General features: G+C 40.0%; 4 protein-coding genes across 4 annotated transcripts; 1 reads left to right on the top strand and 3 right to left on the bottom strand.

Annotated features, from left to right (window-relative positions):
- Positions 1-497: 497 nt before the first annotated feature.
- On the bottom strand, positions 498-5777 carry LOC145888964 (uncharacterized). The gene is made up of 20 exons (XM_082979832.1): positions 5645-5777; positions 5305-5579; positions 5066-5247; positions 4831-5003; positions 4510-4775; positions 4263-4450; positions 3812-3982; positions 3721-3743; positions 3391-3662; positions 3063-3250; positions 2827-3002; positions 2641-2760; positions 2490-2534; positions 2222-2427; positions 2021-2164; positions 1827-1943; positions 1635-1768; positions 1287-1452; positions 1027-1168; positions 498-916 (listed from the first exon to the last, which is right to left on the bottom strand). The coding sequence occupies exons 1-20, from the start codon at positions 5700-5702 to the stop codon at positions 732-734; spliced, it is 3231 nt and encodes a 1076-aa protein (XP_082835958.1). The 5' UTR covers positions 5703-5777; the 3' UTR covers positions 498-731.
- A 1787-nt stretch (positions 5778-7564) lies between these two features.
- On the top strand, positions 7565-8894 carry LOC145890065 (tryptase-like; the record flags this gene model as incomplete). The annotated part of the gene is made up of 6 exons (XM_082981104.1): positions 7565-7649; positions 7771-7929; positions 7994-8117; positions 8222-8456; positions 8638-8737; positions 8800-8894. Coding segments are annotated over 6 exons (798 nt in total), but the record flags the coding sequence as incomplete, so codon positions are not given.
- A 630-nt stretch (positions 8895-9524) lies between these two features.
- LOC145888741 (uncharacterized) lies at positions 9525-14935 on the bottom strand. Its single transcript, XM_082979566.1, has 20 exons — positions 14809-14935; positions 14469-14743; positions 14230-14411; positions 13995-14167; positions 13674-13939; positions 13427-13614; positions 12976-13146; positions 12885-12907; positions 12555-12826; positions 12227-12414; positions 11991-12166; positions 11805-11924; positions 11654-11698; positions 11385-11590; positions 11184-11327; positions 10990-11106; positions 10798-10931; positions 10452-10617; positions 10056-10197; positions 9525-9943 (listed from the first exon to the last, which is right to left on the bottom strand). Exons 1-20 carry the CDS (start codon positions 14864-14866, stop codon positions 9759-9761), a joined length of 3231 nt encoding a protein of 1076 aa, XP_082835692.1. The 5' UTR covers positions 14867-14935; the 3' UTR covers positions 9525-9758.
- A 2717-nt stretch (positions 14936-17652) lies between these two features.
- LOC145889828 (pancreatic secretory granule membrane major glycoprotein GP2-like) lies at positions 17653-19141 on the bottom strand. Its single transcript, XM_082980865.1, has 4 exons — positions 18956-19141; positions 18717-18882; positions 18516-18657; positions 17653-18296 (listed from the first exon to the last, which is right to left on the bottom strand). Exons 1-4 carry the CDS (start codon positions 19075-19077, stop codon positions 18106-18108), a joined length of 621 nt encoding a protein of 206 aa, XP_082836991.1. The 5' UTR covers positions 19078-19141; the 3' UTR covers positions 17653-18105.
- Positions 19142-22929: the final 3788 nt, after the last annotated feature.

Below are 22929 nucleotides of genomic sequence, written 5' to 3'. Positions count from 1 at the left end.
GGCAGCATTTTTCTGACAACTTGCTCAGATTGGCATTTTCTATGATAGTTTGGCGTTTGTCAACTGTTTGTCATATAGTTCGGAAAACTTCTTTCACAACAATGATTGTAATAGTAACGTCCACGTGTCCTCCACCATGAATGCAAGAGGACACAGATTAGTTTTACTTTAGAAGCTTGTTCTTTTGGTTTTATTAGGTAAGTAATATCGGACAGTCCAATTCGGACGCATGATGCCAACATTTTGATGCGAGTTGGTTTCGAGTTAAAAAACTATTCAACAGTCCGTATTGCATTTACCTGAGTTTAAGTTTAGTCTTGTCCAGCAGAAATTACACAAGCACACAATTTAACCACCATCCGTCATGTTTTTTTTACTGTCATGCTCTAGGCTGTCGTTTGCATTGACTCTGTCATGCTCTAGGCTGTCGTTTTGCACTGACTGTCGTTTGCACAGTGTTTTCTTTTCTTTTACACACACACAAGTGGGACACAAGATTGAACAAGCACATTTGGTTATATTTAATAACGTATAGGAATATATAGTGCATACGATTGCAGTGTTGTATATACACATATGTATGTCGTTAGTTGGTGCGTTGTTAGTTTAAATGGATTGATGCGGTTGTTAAGTTTCATCATAGAAAATCAGAAAAAAATATAAGATTAATGTGGTCATATGCAATTATCATTGGTATTTGACTGTTGTATGAATGCACAACCATAACAAGTTTAAAGTTTAAGTGCTGGGTTAACAACGCCTTTGACATCACTTAAGCTCACTCCGTCATCGAGGATGGCCTTTCTTGAAGAGAAAGATCTTCTTCCACCCGCAGCATAAAACTTGACTCCCACTATGACCAACACGGCTATCAGCAATATAATCACTGCACCCAAAATGCCGCCCATCATCAATGCTGAAACGTATTAAATTTTACAAATAGGTTGCATGGATCACTATATTATAATGGTTATCAGTAGAAAAAAAGTTGGGATCTATTAGTCTATTAACTAATCAAAAAAGTACAATTGGTTGTTGATGTCGATGTCGATGGAGTGTCCGGCACCACTCTGTAAAACGGTCCCAGGGTTTGGTAGGCGACGTCACTTCCTGCTGGCGCTTGCCTTCTTACTCTGGTGTCTCGACGTCTTCGAGCACTTGGACAAATCTGAAGAAAACATTACCCCAACAGTGTAGTAACAAGTGTGATGTATATATCAAAGTTTTTAACTACATAATTGCTCGTCGCTGTTGACAAAACTTGGTGTTGAACTATGTTCACTCACCGGCACGCACACTTCCGCAGTTGAGTCACAAACTGCCACCTCGCAATGGAGATAAATAACATTGTCGTTACTGAAAGCGAAGACTTGTGCTTCAAATCTTGCACGGTTGCTGTTGCCGTTTTCAATCATTTTTACCGTATTTGCTACAGCTCCTGGCACTGGACATCTGTGACACAACATTAATATCGATAATTAAAGTGGTTGTGACTTTCATTAGTTTTGTATTAAGTTTGTCATATGTGTAATGTCTTGCTGGGAGGATATAGGATTGTGCTAAAATGTACTTATTGTTTCTCAATTCAATTTGTCATTGCATATGCCGAATTTGGAACACCGTTCGATAGTTACCTGTTGACAATGATGTCGTATTGAGTGGGGTCGTTAATGTTAGCAGTGGGGGTTCCCCAGCAACGATGAACCACAGCAGCCAGGGTTGGATCTCGTGTTCCGATTCCAATTTGGACGAACAGGAAATCGGTGGTCTAAAAATAATGCGTAAGCTAATAACACTGCACACGCAAATCGCTAAAGAAAACGTACATCAAAGGATGTTTTTGTCTGGCTGCTTTGAAACGTTTCGTCTGAGAAAATCTGCGACGATAACTGGAAGGCGCCACCGCCGCTTGGTGGTATAACTGTTGCCGTGATGATGACAACCTTGAAATACAAAAAATATTCAATGTCACGACGTAGAGGCTATAAGTGGCTTTAATTATAAACTGAACAGAAATTACCGTGTAGTTGATTGAAATGACGTGGCCGATCGCAGGAAAGGCGCATCCGAAAGGAATACTGAATGTTGCCCCGGTAAGAATCGGTTGGTTGCGGTCAATAAAGGAAAGCACCTCATTCGTGTACAGAATATGCGTTGTGTTTCTCTGCACGAGCAAAAAAGGTTTGATAATTACCAAGGACAATCACATCCGCGTTTTTACCTCAATTCTTGTGCCGCATTGGTTGGCAAGATTCCCGCTTATTGTAAAGCGGTAAGTGGAATTGTCTGGACTCAACGTGGGAGAGCACGTTGAGTTTCGGAGATGTAATGTGCCGAGATTGGCATTAAACCTTCTGGCAAGGTACACTGGTATGAAGAGCTGGATTTCGTAGGGCGAGCACTGCACCACTATGTCGCTCCCATTAACTGAAAAAACACAAATGCAAGAATTTGTACCTGATGAATGAGAATGGTTAACTGAAACTTACCACTAAGAGGAGTTTGAGTGTTTGGCGATGTTGTTGTAGTTGGAACTGTATTGCAATAGATAATATGTTAATTTAATCCGGTGGACATTTTAAGGATGAGAAGGGTCATTTGCCCCAGAAAAACACTTTGAAAACTCTCAACAAAGCTTACCAAAGGAACAAGTTGTTCCATTTCCATTAAAACCTTGGTTGCAATCGCAGAGGTAGCTGGAGGTTGTATCATTGCACGCCGCGTATTTGTCACACGGAGCGCTCAGGCATTCATTTTCACCTGTCGAACACGCGATATTTTATATTTGTACTCTCTTGTGTCTGCTCGGTTAAGGGATTTGTGTACCTGTAAGTGTTGTGCAGGCCGTCGGCCGACTCGAATTAGCGGCCCCAAAGGTTCGCACGTTTCCTTCGTGGAGAAACATCTGACGTTGGTTTGGACAGAGGCAACGCGTGGCTATGTCCAAAACCTCGCTTTCCGCCAGCGCGCGTGACCAGATGGTCGGGTTTCCCATTTCGCCCCTTGAATATTTCGAATATTGATCACGTTGAATGTTTGAAACTGTAGCTAACTTAAGTTACCTGAATGCTTGTGCCCCGTCAAGCTGAGGGTTACTTGCCGTTGACAACGCATCTTGATCCTGGCCAAGAAGCATTCTGCCTCCTCCGACAATTGTTCCTTGGGTGTACGGCCCACTTCCCACAGACACACCATCGATAAAAACTCTCCGTTCTGATGAAATCGACGATACCGCAAAGCAAAGATGAAACTACAAGCACAGTGTTTGCCATAGAAATAAACTGAGAGCAAAAATTAAGTCTAAAGTTAGTTTTTATTTACAAATATACACTGATAGTATTTCGTTTATATTTAAAGCGCGACTCGTCACAAATTCGACTTTTATTATACCGTTTCTCCTGTGGGCCGCCCAATATTAATGCGAACAGCATCATTGTTGACGCCGGTGTATAATTCTGTGTTTGAAATCATTAAAAGCACGGCGTTTGATTCTGCTCTGTTGGCGTAACTCAACAAGGTTGTTTCTTTGTTGGGGTTGAAATTGGTTTGTCTATACCAGGTACAAAAAGTAAATTCTTCAAAATCTGGTACATCTTGCAAAGCTTGTACGTAGTCGGTGGCTTGATTGTCGTTTGGAAACGTAAATAAACTAAGACGACAGCCTGAACAAGAATATACAAAAATTAATGGTTTGTAAATGACTTTAAGACAACATTTTACCCTCGTAGTCCAGCAACGGCTCTCTGTAATAAAAATTCATAAAAGGTTTGCACAGAAAAGCAATTGTGAATTACACGGTTATATTCCATACCCATTAGGACACGTGCTTGGGACGGATAAAAAGGCCGAACCGAAAACCTCAATGTTGTTGTTTGTCAATTGAATGGTGGGGTTTGTTGGACACGAACAGCCAACATACATGTCGTGTATCTCAATGGCAGTAAGAAGACTATCCCATATTACGACGTTTGTTACCTCTCCGCTGTGAACATCACGTAAGTAAAAGTCTATACTGAACTGAAACATATACTGTTTAGTTTAAAAAAGATTCGTTGTCATGACTGCTCCCGTTAAGGTTACAACTCACGACCCTATGGGCCCAACTGCTCAACCGAATTACGTACGTGAGCAGGTTTGGGATGCCAGTGAACCTCATGGTCAATATATGATATAGCTGAGTGGGCGAACCGCCTTGTCATGCAAGAGCATGCAGAGTTTCTATTTAAAGTGTAAAACGATTTGTTTGGTAAAAACTGACATACCTGTACGCCTGAGAAGCAGAAAATCGGGGACTGGAAATAGATACACGGTCGTGATCTTGGCCAATTACCAAATATCCCCCACCTCTTATAGACGATCTTCCGGAAAATGTGAGTCCTGCCACATATTTACCGGCAACGTAAATGGCCATCCTCCCGTTAGATGTATCCAAAGTAAGACAAATGTGATCCTATGGCGTACAGAAGGGACTGGGTTACTTGGAATCTTGTATACACCTAACTGACTTACCCTGACCCCAACCGTAGTAGCATAAGTTAAATCTCGTCCCCGGTAAAATATTCGTAAAGTTTGCTCCGCGGTAAACCACAAAGCCAGTTCGTTGTCCTCTCCTGATGCGGCATAGCTTAATATCGAGGTGCCAACCCTATCGAACGAGTTGATCCACATGCATACTGATACTTGGCGCATCGTCGGAACGGTTCCAGTATAACGCACGTAATCAACAATTTGGTCCGGGTTGGGAAAAGTCATTGTCAGAATATTACAAGTCTGAGCTGTTACAAAACAAATGTGCTGCAAGCATTGCGTGTAACGTAATCAAAAAATTACCTTGAAAACTTGGACACGATGGTGTCTTCGGAGAAACTGCTCCATGAAGTTGGCCGTTGCTCCCTGCCAAACTTACAGTATAATCAGATGGACATGTGCACTGGAACGACATTGCTTGTACTTCAGCAACATTCAGGACTCGTGGCCACATGTAAAAATTGCTCATTTCTCCACTGTAGAAATGTAAGTTTTATTTAGAATGACTTCCTTATCAACAATTTAAGGCAAAAAATACCTGAACGCCTTAGTTGAATCAAAGTGCCAGTGACCAGGAAAATTACCCGCGTCTTGGCCTATGATTAGGTTTCCACCTCCGGTGATATGACCTCCAGTGTAGGTCTGCGTTGCTTGCGGTTCACCATCGATAAAGATTCCGACTGATGATGTAGCGGACGAAAACCACACACACAAATGAAACTACAGAAGACTGTCATTATCATTGTGAAAGAATTTATAATGCGACATAAATTTTACCTCCCTTCCATTCAGATTAACAGGACTTGTGTGGTTACTGCTTTCTCCATTGATAATTACTTCGAGACGTCTTTGTTGGAAATACAGTCGCAGTTGGTCTGCATGACCACTTCTTGTGTAGCTTAAAATCGCCCTTTGGTGTTCAGTTATGGTTGGTTTTACAATTAGGCACACGGTCGCGTCGGTGAGGTTCTGAAATGTTCCGTTGTAGGTTATGTAGTCACTCGATTGCTGAGCATTCGGGAAGATGTACGCCGTTGATTGGCAAGTTGTCACTGTGTTTGTACAAATGCGAGGTATAAATGACAATAATTTTAAATATAAAATATGGGATACGTACCTTGTGCTGATGCAAATTGCATACCCAGAGCAAAGATTAGAAACAAAATCTTCAGCATTTTGCCAGTGGTGTCCAATGCCTTTATACCGAAACGAGCTCAATTATTAGTGATAACTGCTGCTCTCAAAACGTTTCGTTTGCATACCCAAGAGTGATCGGCCTTTTATGCAACTTGCTCCTTTCTTCTGCTGGTCGAGCCCTTTGACTCCTTCTTCCTTTCCCAAGTGGTTGTTTAGCGTTGTAGTTTCACTCGTTAGAGGGCGCATCATTGCACTATGACTATGCCTTCCTCGTTCATGACCTGCTACCATTTTTTTTCGTTTTTTTGTATCCCTTTTTTGTGTACTTTCAGGGAAATTGAAATGACAGATTTGTTTTTTTGGTGCTATACATTTTCGCACATGCTCTTCTCTCGTTTGATGTTTTGTCAAGTTAACTTTTTTGCAGCACAAGTGAAAGAATGCCTGGATCGTTTTTTGTGATAGGTCGTTATGCGCGATTGGTCATTATTGCCTCATGCATTTGCGAAACAAAAAATATAATAAAATATGCAATATGGTATCGGGAATCAATGTACAACCCGTCCTTAGGTTTATTGTAAGAACATGTACTCAAAACTTTCAAGTAATGCCTCCATACTCATTGACTAGGTATGTCTTTACCAAAAGTATCACTAAATAAAAGTCCTGTAGTATTATCAACTTATTTAGTTACCTTAACAATTATCACTGGTACAGGGCCTCACAAAATGTTTGCACCTTTCTGTCAAACTGAACAAAGTTATTTTTTTTGTTTTGTGGTTACTTTAAAGTTTCAAGCTGACCTGCAACTGATCCGCAAGGTAACCAATGACAAACAGTGGATTTGGCAAATGAAGAATTTAATTTCCTGTGTGCAAGTCACCGACAAGTAAGGAAGTAAGAGGATTATTTGCGGAAATACGAGACCCAACGAAGCGAAGTTCGCTGAATATAATTTTAAATTGCCTTTAGTATTCTTTCTATACCATTTATGCTCCGGAAATTAAGTATAAAATGAATTTGTAATCGCACGCACATTCACTACATGTGACCAAATTTGGGAACAGTTTTTGGTCTGTTCACAAACAGATCGAAGTTGTCAGGAACTTCGGCTGCTGGGAAACCAATCCAGTAGAAACGTATGTCGCCTTCACTTACTAAAAGGACATGGTTTCTGTAATCCTTGGCGCCCTTGGGTAATCCTAGGATTGTGCAGGCAATGACTGTATCGTAATGGTACCCATTAAACTCATACAATCACGGTGTGCATTCCAACCAATATAACGTTTATCTATTTTTTGTGATCAAGCTTTGTTGTATTTACGATTGTTTCCTTGTTGTAGAAGCGCTAATGTTTCTCAGGATCGTACGATTTTTGTGTCAGAAATCCTTTTTCGCATTTTTGCTATTCGAATTTTTCTGCATCATCTACGACTTAAAAAGGGTGTTAGCTATGAATTTATTTTGCAATCTAACAAGATAGTACACTGTATAAAGAATATTAGTTTTTTGAGTACCAAATCGTAGAAACATGTGAAAAATATTGCAAAATTAAGACGTTTCGTAGCAAAACAATTGCGTTCATTTTTACATGTTAAATCCAAACGACATTAAACATTTTTTTGCTTGAGGTTGAACCTTATTTATACACAGTAACTAAAACAAAGGTTTTAAAACCTGTAACTCATGTTAGTAAAGCAATGTACACAGCATATAGGGCAGTGGTGCACGACTCGTATACGGATATATATAGTATATCGGAATGTACCGCGTATATACTGTTACTTCATACTGTTACGTCATATTCTTATGGTTGAACCCGATTATTTTTTGCATTCTTTACATGAAAGTTCTTAAAAGTTCTTAACATGAAAAGGAGTATTTTTGAAATACTACGAACATTTCATTGTATTTTGGAATCAATAATATTGAAAATATTGGACAAGTGCCTAAATACACAATAAACAAGGTGTACTCACATCCTGGTAAGTTGCTGCCAAGTTGTTAAATATTCCAGACCTAACAACCACGGGTTATAAGAACACTCTGCAGGAGACATGTGAACTTCAGTGTTTCGTATAATTTTGAGGCTGTTTTGTTTAAAAGGTCACAAAATCATCCAACCTGGAAATGATCTGTGTTTGTTGGAAATCAACGAAAATGTAAATTTCAGCGATATTGTGAGACCGATACAAATATCACCAAAAAGCTACATGGAAACCAACAGCTCAAAATGCTACATAACCGGTTGGGGTCTTCACTGGCGTAAGTGATGTTACAGGACTATTGTGCCTCCATGTTTTTCATTCACTAGACAATTTTTGTTCAGTTAATGGAACGACAAAGGCAACGTTACTGCGTGCAGCTTCTTCACCAATAGTATCCAGAAACCGTTGTTCTGAGTTATACTCACAACACAAATTGGTCATTTTGGACGATCAATTTTGCGCCGGGTGAGTAGGCTGTACTGTCCAATATTCTGCGAAGTTTTCCTATAATTAAAAATGTTATTGGCAAAACAACTGAACAAATATATAAATTTAGCTCTGTATGATAGATTGATGAACTGGGACAGCGATGCATGTTTGGGAGACGGCGGAGGACCTTTGGTGTGTCAGCGCGAACGTGACGGTAGCTACTTATTGTATGGCGTAACAAGTTTTGCACACGGATGTGCTCTGCCTGGCGTACCAACAGTGCACACCAACATTGTCTATTACCTGGGTTGGATTGCGAACGTAACTGGGAAAAATATGTCAGTGACGCCGACTCAACCAGCCACGACAACAGAGGTAACTACTATATCTGGAACCAATACTACATTTCCGCATACAAAATTTGCCAGCAAAGAGTATCCAAACTTTTCCCGTATACTAATGTACAATTGTAATTAAAATAATACGTAGGCGCGCTAGCAAGTGCTTTTTATTTCTATCACGAAACAACAACAAACTTGTATACGTAATAACGCAGGAAATAACCACGCAAGTGACAACGACTAACGCCGAAACAGGAAGTACTTCGCTTGCCAATTTCTCACAGACGCAAACAAATCACCATGGGAACACTACAGGTATTTTACATGATGAGGTGACCAGGATGGTATTAGGGCCAATACTGTTCTTTGTTCTGCAGGTGCTGTTCTGCTTTCCGGAATGAAATCATTTTGGTGCCTTAGTGGAGCAATTTTAATGTACTACATAATACTGTACACAAGTTGTTTGTGTTGACGCCCACATTCGTTGTCGCATTATTTATGATGAGTAATTTGTGTATATCTTCGATGCTCTGTGATTTGGGACTATTTTTTTTTGAATACACATCTTTCATTTTTTGGCAATAATATTTCAAAGGGTTTTAAGATTGGCAGCATTTTTCTGACAACTTGCTCAGATTGGCATTTTCTATGATAGTTTGGCGTTTGTCAACTGTTTGTCATATAGTTCGGAAACCTTCTTTCACAACAATGATTGTAATAGTAACGTCCACGTGTCCTCCACCACGAATGCAAGAGGACACAGATTAGTTTTACTTTAGAAGCTTGTTCTTTTGGTTTTATTAGGTAAGTAATATCGGACTGTCCAATTCGGACACATGATGCCAACATTTTGATGCGAGTTGGTTTCGAGTTAAAAAACTATTCAACAGTCCGTATTGCATTTACCTGAGTTTAAGTTTAGTCTTGTCCAGCAGAAATTACACAAGCACACAATTTAACCACCATCCGTCATGTTTTTTTACTGTCATGCTCTAGCTGTCGTTTGCACTGACTCTGTCATGCTCTAGGCTGTCGTTTTGCACTGACTGTCTTTTGCACAGTGTTTTCTTTTCTTTTACACACACACAAGTGGGACACAAGATTGAACAAGCACATTTGGTTATATTTAATAACGTATAGGAATATATAGTGCATACGATTGCAGTGTTGTATATACACATATGTATGTCGTTAGTTGGTGCGTTGTTAGTTTAAATGGATTTATGCGGTTGTTAAGTTTCATCATAGAAAATCAGAAAAAAATATAAGATTAATGTGGTCATATGCAATTATCATTGGTATTTGACTGTTGTATGAATGCACAACCATAAAAAGTTTAAAGTTTCAGTGCTGGGTTAACAACGCCTTTGACATCACTGAGGCTCACTCCGTCATCGAGGATGACCTTTCTTGAAGAGGAAGATCTTCTTCCACCCGCAACATAAAACTTGACTCCCACTATGACCAACACGGCTATCAGCAATATAATCACTGCACCCAAAATGCCGCCCATCATCAATGCTGAAATGTATTAAATTTTACTTAAATATGCTGCATGGATCACCATATTATAATGGTTATCAGTAGAAAAAAAGTTGGGATCTATTAATCTATTAATTAATCAAAAAAGTACAATTGGTTGTTGATGTCGATGTCGATGGAGTGTCCGGCACCACTCTGTAAAACGGTCCCAAGGTTTGGTAGGCGACGTCACTTCCTGCTGGCGCTTGCCTTCTAACTCTGGTGTCTCGACGTCTTCGAGCACTTGGACAAATCTGAAGAAAATATTACCCACACAGTGTAGTAACAAGTTTGATGTATGAAATTCCTGTTGCTGCCAGGCATATTGCAATTAAAAATGTACTGCTCTTCTGGCATAAACGTATTGTATTTTACGACGTTTCGTCTGCCATGCGGCGAGACTTCATCAGGTATAACGCAATTAAGTGTGATGTATATAACAAAGTTTTTAACTACATAATTGCTCGTCGCTGTTGACAAAACTTGGTGTTGAACTATGTTCACTTACAGGCACGCACACTTCCGCAGTTGAGTCACAAACTGCCACCTCGCAATGGAGATAAATTACATTGTCGTTACTGAAAGCGAAGACTTGTGCTTCGAATCTTGCACGGTTGCTGTTGCCGTTTTCAATCATTTTCACCGTATTTGCTACAGCTCCTGGCACTGGACATCTGTGACACAACATTAATATCGATAATTAAAGTGGTTGTGACTTTCATTAGTTTTGTATTAAGTTTGTCATATGTGTAATGTCTTGCTGGGAGGATAGGATTGTGCTAAAATGTACTCATTGTTTTTCAATTCAATTTGTCATTACATATGCTGAATTTAAAACACCGTGCGATAGTTACCTGTTGACAATGATGTCGTATTGAGTGGGGTCGTTAATGTTAGCAGTGGGGGTTCCCCAGCAACGATGAACCACAGCAGCCAGGGTGGGATCTCGTGTTCCGATTCCAATTTGGACGAACAGGAAATCGGTGGTCTAAAAATAATGCGTAAGCTAATAACACTGCACACGCAAATAGCTTTTGAAAACGTACATCAAAGGATGTTTTTGTCTGGCTGCTTTGAAACGTTTCGTCTGAGAAAATCTGCGACGATAACTGGAAGGCGCCACCGCCGCTTGGTGGTATAACTGTTGCCGTGATGATGACAACCTTGAAATACAAAAAATATTCAATGTCACGACGTAGAGGCTATAAGTGGCTTTACTTATAAACTGAACAGAAATTACCGTGTAGTTGATTGAAATGACGTGGCCGATCGCAGGAAAGGCGCATCCGAACGGGATACTGAATGTTGCCCCGGTAAGAATCGGTTGGTTACGATCAATAAAGGAAAGCACCTCATTCGTGTACAGAATATGTGTTGAGTTTCTCTGCACGAGCAAAAATTGTTTGATAATTACCTAGGACAATCACATCCGCGTTTTTACCTCAATTCTTGTGCCGCATTGGTTGGCAAGATTCCCGCTTATTGTAAAGCGGTAAGTGGAATTGTCTGGACTCAACGTGGGAGAGCACGTCGAGTTTCGGAGATGTAAAGTGCCGAGATTGGCATTAAACCTTTTGGCAAGGTACACTGGTATAAAGAGCTGGATTTCGTAGGGCGAGCACTGCACCACTATGTCGCTCCCATTGACTAAAAAAAATATAAATGCAAGAATTTGTGCCTGATGAAGGAGAATGGTTAACTGAAACTTACCAGTAAGAGGAGTTTGAGTGTTTGGCGATGTTGTTGTAGTTGGAACTGTATTGCAATAGATAATCTGTTAATATAATCTGGTGGACATTTTAACGATGAGAAGGGTCATTTGCCCCAGTAAAACACTTTGAAAACTCTCAACGAAGCTTACCAAAGGAACAAGTGGTTCCATTTCCATTGAAACCTTGGTTGCAATCGCAGAGGTAGCTGGAGGTTGTATCATTGCACGCCGCGTATTTGTCGCACGGAGCGCTCAGGCATTCATTTTCACCTGTCGAACACGCGATATTTTCTATTTGTACTCTTTTGTGTCTGCTAGGTTAAGGGATTTGTTTACCTGTTAATGTTGTACAGGCCGTCGGCCGACTCGAATTAGCGGCCCCAAAGGTTCGCACGTTTCCTTCGTGGAGAAACATCTGACGTTGGTTTGGACAGAGGCAACGCGTGGCTATGTCCAAAACCTCGCTTTCCGACAGCGCGCGTGACCAGATGGTCGGGTTTCCCATTTCGCCCCTTGAATATTTCGAATATTGATCACGTTGAATGTTTAAAACTGTACCTGTCTTAAGTTACCTGAATGCTTGTGCCCCGTCAAGCTGAGGGTTACTTGCCGTTGACAACGCATCTTGATCCTGGCCAAGAAGCATTCTGCCTCCTCCGACAATTGTTCCTCGGGTGTATGGCCCACTTCCCACAGACACACCATCGATAAAAACTCTCCGTTCTGATGAAATCGACGATACCGCAAAGCAAAGATGAAACTACAAGCACAGTGTTTGCCATAGAATTAATCTGAGAGCAAAAATTAAGTCTAAAGTTAGTTTTTATTTACAAATATACACTGATAGTATTTCGTTTATATTTAAAGCGCGACTCGTCACAAATTCGACTTTTACTATACCGTTTCTCCTGTGGGCCGCCCAATATTAATGCGAACAACATCGCTGTTGACGTCGGTGTATAATTCTGTGTTTGAAATCATTAAAAGCACGGCGTTCGATTCTGCTCTGTTGGCGTAACTCAACAAGGTTGTTTGTTTGTTGGGGTTGAAATTGGTTTGTCTATACCAGGTACAAAAAGTAAATTCTTCAAAATCTGGTACATCTTGCAAAGCTTGTACGTAGTCGGTGGCTTGATTGTCGTTTGGAAACGTAAATAAACTAAGACGACAGCCTGAACAAGAATATACAAAAGTTGATGGTTTGTAAATGACTTTAAGACAACATTTTACCCTCGTAGTCCAGCAACGGCTCTCTGTAACAAAAATTCATAAAAGGTTTGTACAGAAAAGCAATTGTGAATTACACGGTTATGTTTCATACCCATTAGGACACGTGCTTGGGACGGATAAAAAGGCCGAACCGAAAACCTCAATGTTGTTGTTTGTCAATTGAATGGTGGGGTTTGCTGGACACGAACAGCCAACATACATGTCGTGTATCTCAATGGCAGTTAGAAGACTATCCCATATTACGACGTTTGTTACCTCTCCGCTGTGAACATCACGTAAGTAAAAGTCTATACTGAACTGAAACATATACTGTTTAGTTTAAAAAATATTCGTTGTCATGACTGCTCCCGTTAAGGTTACAACTCACGACCCTATGATCCCAACTGCTCAACCGAATTACGTACGTGAGCAGGTTTGGGATGCCAGTGAACCTCATGGTCAATATATGATATAGCTGAGTGGGCGAACCGCCTTGTCATGCAAGAGCATGCAGAGTTTCTATTTAAAGTGTAAAACGATTTGTTTGGTAAAAACTGACACACCTGTACGCCTGAGAAGCAGAAAATCGGGGACTGGAAATAGATACAGCGTCGTGATCTTGGCCAATTACCAAATATCCCCCACCTCTTATAGACGATCTTCCGGAAAATGTGAGTCCTGCCACATATTTACCGGCAACGTAAATGGCCATCCTCCCGTTAGATGTATCCAAAGTAAGACAAATGTGATCCTATGACGTACAGAAGGGACTGGGTTACTTGGAATCTTGTAAACACCTATCTGACTTACCTTGACCCCAACCGTAGTAGCATAATTTAAAACTTGTCCCCGGTACCATATTCGTAAAGTTTGCTCCGCGGTAAACCACAAAGCCAGTTCGTTGTCCTCTCCTGATGCGGCATAGCTTAGTATCGAGGTACCAACCCTATCGAACGAGTTGATCCACATGCACACTGACGCTTGGCGCATCGTCGGAACGGTTCCAGTATAACGCACGTAATCAACAATTTGGTCCGGGTTCGGGAAAGTCATCGTCAGAATTTCACAAGTCTGAGCTGTTACAAAACAAATGTGCTGCAAGCATTGCGTGTAACGTAATCAAAAAATTACCTTGAAAACTTGGACACGATGGTGTCTTCGGAGAAACTGCTCCATGAAGTTGGCCGTTGCTTCCTGCCAAACTTACAGTATAATCAGATGGACATGTGCACTGGAACGACATTGCTTGTACTTCAGCAACATTCAGGACTCGTGGCCACATGTAAAAATTGCTCATTTCTCCACTGTAGAAATGTAAGTTTTATTTAGAATGACTTCCTTATCAACAATTTAAGGCAAAAAATACCTGAACGCCTTAGTTGAATCAAAGTGCCAGTGACCAGGAAAATTACCCGCGTCTTGGCCTATGATTAGGTTTCCACCTCCGGTGATATGACCTCCAGTGTAGGTCTGTGTTGCTTGCGGTTCACCATCGATAAAGATTCCGACTGATGATGTAGCGGACGAAAACCACACACACAAATGAAACTAAAGAAGACTGTCATTATCATTGTGAAAGAATTTATAAAGCGACATAATTTTTACCTCCCTTCCGTTCAGATTAACAGGACTTGTGTGGTTACTGCTTTCTCCATTGATAATTACTTCGAGACGTCTTTGTTGGAAATACAGTCGCAGTTGGTCTGTATGACCACTTCTTGTGTAGCTTAAAATCGCCCTTTGGCGTTCAGTTATGGTTGGTTTTACAATTAGGCACACGGTCGCGTCGGTGAGGTTCTGGAATGTTCCGTTGTAGGTTATGTAGTCACTCGATTGCTGAGCATTCGGAAAGATGTACGCCGTTGATTGGCAAGTTGTCACTGTGTTTGTACAAATGCGAGGTACAAATGGCAATAATATAAACTACAAAATATGGGATACGTACCTTGTGCTGATGCAAATTGCATGCCCAGAGCAAAGATTAGAAACAAGACCTTCAGCATTTTGCAAGTAGTGTTCAATGCCTTTATATCGAACCGAGCAATCAATTTTAGTGATAACTTCTGTTCCCAAAACGTTTCGTTTGCGTACCCCAGAGTGATCGGCCTTTTATGCAACTTGCTCCTTTCTTCTGGTGGTCGAGCCCTTTGACTCCTTCTTCCTGTCCCAAGTGGTTGTTTAGCGTTGTAGTTTCACTCGCTAGAGGGCGCATCATTGCACTATGGCTATGCCTTCCTCATTCATGACCTGGTGCCATTTTTTTTTCGTTTTTTTGTATCCCTTTTTTGTGTGCTTTCATGGAAATTTATATGACAGATTTGTTTTTTGGTGCTATACATTTTCGCACATGCTCAGGAAAACCTAGCAAATCATAATCATACTCGCTATTTTTCTCCTAAAAAAAATTTTAAAAATATTTTTGACTTTCGAAATCAACACAGGATTTTTGTCCAAAAGCAACTGATTTTGTTTAATTGTTAGTTTTCTTTGCTGTTCTAATCTCCACAAATTTCTGTCAGTGGAATGAACAGCTTTGTTGTGACCTCCCTCCAGGTTAACGTTCATTCTCATTACACTCGTACTGCTTCTGTCTATTGATAGTTTGTGCCGTTTTGTCGCATTCAGCAAATATCCACAGTTAAAATGTAAAAGCAAACTTAGTCACATCTGAAAAATGTAGATTTCTGTATTATGGTTGCAAATTGACAAAAAATGCATACATTTTTATGTAGGCCAAGAAAAGTGTCAAGACCACCAAACTGAGGCACGTTTTATTTTCTGGTTTACCTGCTAATTACTTTGCATAAAATTGGAAAAAGTAATTATCTTGTAATGTGCAAAAACCGTGTGTTTAAAATATTCCCACTATTTCACTAAAAAACTTTGTGGCAGGGAAAATTAAATTTTCAAGTTGACCTACGTTGAAAAGCTCCGGAGGTAAACAGTTAAAAGCCACGGATCTCGCAGTGTAAATGGAGATATTAGTTGTTGGATTGAATGTGTGCATGGCACAAGCATGGCTTTAGCAGCGTTAATGCCGAGGTTCACCCATGCAGCAAAATGTAAAAGCTAGTTTTGACGTTTCTTTATTCAATGTTTACAAATTGGAACAAGTCCACTTACATCAGGTCCACGCACGCACTTTAACAATCTGACCAATTTTGGAGAACGTTAAGATCGTTCGAAGTCTGTTTGTAAATTGATTTCAGCTTGAAGGAATTGCGACTTATGCAAAATCAATCCCGTGGAAATTTAATTACGTTGAAACTTAACTGAAGCTCAAAAGGTAGCGCTTGGGGCCTTTGACTAAGCTTTTGCAGAAATTACCTGCACTGAATGGCATGTAACCACATATTTAACTAAGCTTTTGGTTTCTGTTAAATGCCAACGAGTAATGCAGCAGAAAAACATGTTTTTGCACCAGCACACTTCAATTATTTAGTAATGGTGACACCAACTAGGAATTTAGAGTGGTAAGTCAGAGAAACGTGGCTTTATGAAATTTCCGCGTTTTTTGTGGCTATTTTACGAGACTATTTGCGAAGAGCGTTGGTAGTTTGTAAACTCCGCACCTTAAAATGTAAACCAATTTCTGAAACCAATGGACGAACCAAAATTTTTTCGCTTGATGTTTTGTCAATTCAACTGTTTTGCAGCACAAGTGAAAGAATGTCTGGATCGTTTTTTTTGATAGGTCGTTATGCGCGATTAGTCATTACATTGCCTTCATGCATTTGCGAAACAAAAAATATAATTAAATAGGCAATAAGGTATCGGGAATCAATGTACAACCCGTCCTTAGGATTGTTGTAAGAACATATACTCAAGACACGTAATGCCTCCATACTCATTGACTAGATATTTCTTTACCAAAAGTATCACTAAATAAAAGTCCTGTAGTATTATCAACTTATTTAGTTAGCTTAACAAATGTTTGCACTTTTAATTCCATTTTTCCGTCAAACCGAACAAAGTTATTTTTTTGTTTTGTGGTTACTTTAAAGTTTCAAGCTGACCTGCAACTGATCCGCAAGGTAAACAATGACGAACAGTGGATTTGGCAAATGAAGAATTTAATTTCCTGTGTGTAAGTCACCGACACGTAAGGAAGTAAGAGGATTATTTGCAGAAATACGAGACCCAACGAAGCGAGGTTCGCTGAATATAATTTTAAATTGCCTTTAGAATTCTTTCCATACCATTTACGCTCCGGAAATTAAGTATAAAATGAACTTGTAAACGCACGCGCATTCACTACATGTCACCAAATTTGGAAAAACCTTTTTATCAACAGATTGAAGTTGTCAGGAACTGCGGCTGTTGCGAAATCAATCCAGTAGAAACGTATGGCCTTCATGTACTAAAATGACATAGTTTCAGTAATCCTTGCCGCCCTAAAAAGAATGGTTTCAAAGCTTGTGCATAAAAAAGAAGTGCGCAGGCAATGCCTGTATCGTATATATTATCCGTGTTACCCATCAAACTCTTACAATCACGGTGTGCATTCCAACCGACATAACGTTTATTTACTTTTTGTGATCGCGCTTTGTTGTATTTACGATTGTTTCCTTGTTGTAGAAGCGCTAATGTTTTTCAGAATCGTATGATTTTTGTGTCGGAAATCCTCTTGCGCATTTTTACGATTAAAATTTTTCTGCATCATCCACGACTCATAAAGGATGTTAGCTATGAATATATTTTGTAATCTAACAAGACAGTACACTGTATAAAGAATATTAGTTTTTTGAGTACCAAATCGTAGAAACATGTGAAAAATATTGCAAAATTAAGACGTTTCGTAGCAAAACAAATGCGTTCATTTTTATATGTTAAATCTAAACGACATTAAACATTTTTTTGCTTGAGGTTGAACCTTATTTATACACAGTAACTAAAAAAGGGTTTTAAAACCTGTAACTTATGTTAGTAAAGCAATGTACACAGCATATAGGACAGGGGTGCATGACTCGTATACGGATATATATAGTATTTCGGAATGTACCGCATATATACTTTTACTTCATACTGTTACGTCATATTCTTATGGTTGAACCCGATTATTTTTTTGCATTCTTAACATGAAAGTTCTTAAAAGTTCTCAACATGAAAAGGAGTATTTTTGAAATACTAGAAATTGCATGAAATAATAGGGGGTGGCACGTGACAATAATGTCCTGAAATATACACACGGATGTGCACCCCTGGTATAAGGGCTATCGTTTTTTGGACGCTTTCTTCTCAGTTACCCCATGGCAGGGTTGTCGACTCCTTTGGTGCCGCTAAGGCTATTAAAACTTCCAAGGATTGTCTTTTTGGGTGCTGTGGCCCCAAACACGCCCCCGGCAGTTCCTGCATGAACCTTCACAGCAACGAGGACAAGGACCACCAAAAGTACGACTACCACTCCTCCCAGTGCACTTCCAAGTACCAAAGCTAAAAAAGTGGAATAAAAATACTCATTGCCTGGATTAGTCTTAACATTAATCGTAGAAAGCATTAACAATCACGTTACAACATTAATGCTGGAAACGGCGAAGCCGGTAAAGCAATTTATATCGACAGTAATACGAAGTTGTTAAACGTAACAATTTACAGGAGTTGTTTTCAAGGTCCCAAGTGTTTCAAGTAACTGCCAAGCGAAAAACAACTTACTGCTGGGCCCTCCTCCGTCGTTTTCAGTCTGTTCTCTGTAGAATGGACCGATTGTTTGATAGGCGACGTCGTCACCAGACTGTCTTCGGCGCCGGCTACCGAGCAAACTAATGTCCCGCCTTTTTCGATTCCCTGAACAATCCTGCGCACGTACAGAGTGAGATTCGATGTCTAACATTCAATCTAAGTTTAAACACTTACTGGGACACACGTATCGATATCGGAATGACAGACTGTCACTTCACAGTGCAGGAACAACACATCGTCGTTGCTAAAAGCGAAAGCCTGAACTCGAAATCTTGCCTGACTTCCTTCGCCATTGGATAGAATGGTTATTGTGTTATCCACAGCTCCTGGCACCGGACATCTTAAGAGCGTGGTAGTATCAGAAATAATAGGACTTCAAAAAATAAAACGAGAACTTCTTATATTATACCCACCGCTCACTGATGATGTCATACTGAATGGCGCCATTGAGATTTGACGTGGGTGTCGCCCAGCATCGATTAAGAACTGCCGCCAACGAAGTGTCTTGGGTATCGATTCCGATTTGTACGAACATAAAGTCAGTTGTCTACCAAAACGGGACAGATTAACTTGGTATATCATGTTTGGCTAAACGTTTTGTCATGCTACCTTGAATCCTATAAAACTATACACAATTCGCACTTGGTAACTTAATATATTAATATATTTCAGTGTACCCGAAACAACCGTTATCATAAATACAAATTACTCTTCATAACTTCCAAACAACTGGAAATATTATGTTCACTTTGCTGACGAAGGAGAACTCAAACGCACAGCACCTGAAATGTCCGTTGCGCTTGACCGGTTTGAAACGAGTCATCCGTGAAGAGGGTGGAAGAAAGTCGAAACGAGCCACTGCCGCCTGGCGGAACCACCGTCGCTGTCACAATCTCAACCTTCATAATTTCGATACAAGGGTAAATGCTACAACTTGAACGTTAGGTGGCGTACTGGTACAATAGCTTACCGTGTAATTTATTGAAATGATGTTGCCGGTTGCTGGGAATGCGCATGCAAAGGGAATTGCAAAAGTCGAGCCCGTGAATATTGGTAGGTTTGGATCGGCCGACGAACGCACCTCGTTTTTGTACACAATGTGTGTGCCGTTTCTCTGTTACAAGTATGGACAAGTCGTTAAACTACATTCATTACTATGGATTGATTCCTCTCTGTACATTGAGATACATTGTTTAGACCAAACGTAGTCTTTACCTAATTTTCAAACAAAAAAATACACTTCTTCAAAATAACCGAATTGTATCGAATTACTTCTTTTAAATAATTGCTGAAAAAAAATCCTAGCAGTTCAATCGAAAATTCGAAATCTTTGACAAATTTCAAACAAGTCACCTCCGTTTGTGTCCCACATTTGTTGGCAATATTTCCGCTTATCGCAAAAATGTAAGTGCTGTTGTCAGGTGACATGGTCGGTGGGCATGAGCCGTTTTTCAAAAACATCGCGCCTATGTGGGAACTGAAGCGCTGAACCACCGCGACAGGCACGGAGAGGCGGATTTCGTTTGAGGAGCACTGAACCAAAACGGCACCTAAGTAAACAACGCCAAATTATAAGAGAGGACAGTTTTTTTTGTAAATTTTCTTGTTTTTTAAATTTTTATAATATTTTTGGTTGCATTTGCTGTAATTTGAATGCTTCAAATGACAGCAGTAGGCTCAGTTAAGTGGAACGGTTTTGACACACTTCGGGTATTGTAGAGATCTGTGTGCCAAAATACGTACAAATTACACAATACATTGAAACACAAGACTGATTTAACAAATCTTAAACACATCATATAACTTTACTAGTGCGGCAATGTTCAAATATATCAGTGAAATATAAAATTGCCCTCTGTAAAATGTAGGCCTGAGTTAAGCAACATTTAATGACAGTTTACGTATAATTTTAACAGATTTGGAGTAAATACCCGCAGAAAAGCAACAATGCACAATTCCAATAAAATAATACTTACGTTCAGGCTGCGGTGCCGTAGTTGCTGGCTCTACCATGAAAACAAACATAATTACTTGCGCTTGGTACAACATTACTTCAGATTCGAAAAAATATTTTTTATTTTCTCACCGTCTCTGGTGCATGGGTTGCCAGAATACCCTGGAAGACAATTGCATTCGTAGCCACCCTGTGTATTGTGGCAGCCTGTTGTAGTGGCGTCACCGCACCCACCATTGTCAGTCAAACATTCATCAACATCTGAAAATTTGACCATTATAGGTTTTGTCGTCTTCCAATTTCGCGTATATTTTGTCGTCAACGCAAGAACAAGTAAACGTACAGTTATCTTATGCATCTGTGAGCAGTTATATAGTAGTTAATACAATGAATATTGCTAACATTACCTGAATACAAGCAGTGGTGCCCTCCTGGGGTGTTTTGGCAAACGGATATAGTTGACGTTGTATTTTCACACCCCCCGTTATTAGTCAGGCATTCGTCAATATCTACGAAACATAGAAGAAAATAGCGAATCTGCTGTTTGATTATATTTACGCGTACAATAGTATTTGTTTTACCTTCGCAAGGACTGCCACTGTAGCCAGGAGCGCAATAACATTCTGCGCTTCCTACAACGTTTCGACACCTGGTTGTAATATTGTCGCCACATCCTCCGTTGTCAGTCAAGCACTCGTTAACATCTTTAACCAAACAAAAGTTGGTAAATAATAAAGGCTTGGAACACTCATTTTGCAAACTTTTTGTGATTTTCGGCTTGCTTGCGGAAATGATGAAGTCACGAAAAAAACAACAGCAAAAACAACATTTTATCTCACTTACCCTGGCAAGGACTTCCGGCAAAACCAGGGAGACAAGAGCACTGGCGACTTCCCACTGTGTTTTGGCAGCTGCTGGAAGTTACATTACCGCATCCTCCGTTATCAATCAAGCATTCGTCCACATCTAACAAAAAATGGGCAATGCAATCAATGATCTTTAATGCGAATAATTCGCACTTATGTAATTTTCAACACCTTCTTAATAGGAAGTGGAAGCTCGTAAGAAGTATCTCAAGTAAAATGTTCTTACCCTCGCAGGGACTTCCAGCAAAGCCAGGGAGGCACGAACACTCGAAACCTCCTTGTGTGTTTTGGCACCTGGTTGTTGTGATATCCCCACACCCTCCGTTGTCAATCAGGCATTCGTCCTCATCTTGTAGGACAACAAACAAAAACACATTTATGGGAGGAATACTTTTCCATTTTACCAGGATATGTTTGGTGAGTTAAACACCGTAAAAAAGGTGGGAAATAGCTGATGTTTATTTCTATTACCTTCGCAAGAACTCCCGGTAAATCCAGGAAGACAAGTGCATTCATAACTTCCTACTGTATTTTGGCAATTGGTTGTAGTTGTGTCACCACATCCCCCATTGTCTATCAGACACTCATCGATATCTTGCAAAGATACGGATAAATTATTTTTTGACAATTACAGTGAATGGATGATGGAATATTACTTCACATTTTACTAATTTTTCCACAAAACTTGTAAGGTCGTTAAAACGCGTATAGTATACGCCCATCTACACTAATGATAAATACCTTCGCATGGACTATTGGTGTAACCAGGAAGACATGAGCATTCGTAACTCCCTGGTAAGTTTTGGCAGTTGGTTGTGACAATATCACCACATCCACCGTTATTTGTTAGGCATTCATCGATATCTTCAAACAAAAATAATTACTTTTTGTTGGTATTGGGTATAGAAACCTTGTTATCCAAAGTGGAGCAAAATCGAAGGGCGACGAAACGTGAACGTATTGTCATTTTTTGGCACTGATTTTATCGTTTAAAACGGACTTGAAGGAAGCACAGACTAACGATTTGGAAGATGATGTTTTACAGTTCCAAACTGGTACCAAAATAAAGAATGTTGAAACAGGGTATATTATGAATATTATGCATTCAAAATGTAGCAAGTCGTGGTTCCAAGTCTACAACGAATAATGTAGTGAAGTGTTTGCTGGCCATCAGCGGCGGCATGAAGGTCGGGCAATTTACCTGTGCATGTATTGCCGTTTCCTTGGTAACCTGAAGCGCAAGTGCATGAATAACTTCCTTGTAGGTTAGTGCAGATCCCTCCTTCAGCGCTGCAAGTGTTATTTCCCGTCGTACATTCGTTTACCTCTGAAGATTATGTAGAATAATTGTTTCGACTTTTATAACAGAGCTCTAATGCAACGATGAAAACCAAACCTGTACAGGAGAATCCATTTCCATCAAAGCCTGACACACAGCTACAGTTGTATCCCGTATCACGGTTTTCACAAGATGCGTATCGATGGCAGGGATTGTCCAAACACTCGTCAAAACCTATTTACATTACCCAGAGATGTAACACAATTACTATATTTATCTTTTATAAAC

This window comes from Ascidia mentula, chromosome 2 (genome assembly GCF_947561715.1).
Source record: "Ascidia mentula chromosome 2, kaAscMent1.1, whole genome shotgun sequence".
Taxonomy (NCBI): domain Eukaryota; kingdom Metazoa; phylum Chordata; class Ascidiacea; order Phlebobranchia; family Ascidiidae; genus Ascidia; species Ascidia mentula.
This window is presented reverse-complemented; position numbering and strand designations above follow the sequence as displayed.

Coding starts and splice junctions, on each gene's coding strand:
- LOC145888964 (XM_082979832.1), bottom strand. CDS start 5,702: ATGCTGAAGATTTTGTTTCTAATCTTTGCTCTGGGTATGCAATTTGCA. Junction 5,248..5,304: donor TTAATCTGAATGGAAGGGAG/GTAAAATTTATG, acceptor AGTCTTCTGTAG/TTTCATTTGTGTGTGTGGTT. Junction 2,165..2,221: donor AATGCGGCACAAGAATTGAG/GTAAAAACGCGG, acceptor TTGCTCGTGCAG/AGAAACACAACGCATATTCT.
- LOC145888741 (XM_082979566.1), bottom strand. CDS start 14,866: ATGCTGAAGGTCTTGTTTCTAATCTTTGCTCTGGGCATGCAATTTGCA. Junction 13,615..13,673: donor CTACTACGGTTGGGGTCAAG/GTAAGTCAGATA, acceptor TGTACGTCATAG/GATCACATTTGTCTTACTTT. Junction 12,167..12,226: donor GACGGGGCACAAGCATTCAG/GTAACTTAAGAC, acceptor GAAATATTCAAG/GGGCGAAATGGGAAACCCGA.
- LOC145889828 (XM_082980865.1), bottom strand. CDS start 19,077: ATGTTCGTACAAATCGGAATCGATACCCAAGACACTTCGTTGGCGGCA. Junction 18,658..18,716: donor ATATCGATACGTGTGTCCCA/GTAAGTGTTTAA, acceptor GTACGTGCGCAG/GATTGTTCAGGGAATCGAAA. Junction 18,297..18,515: donor CGACGGAGGAGGGCCCAGCA/GTAAGTTGTTTT, acceptor CCACTTTTTTAG/CTTTGGTACTTGGAAGTGCA.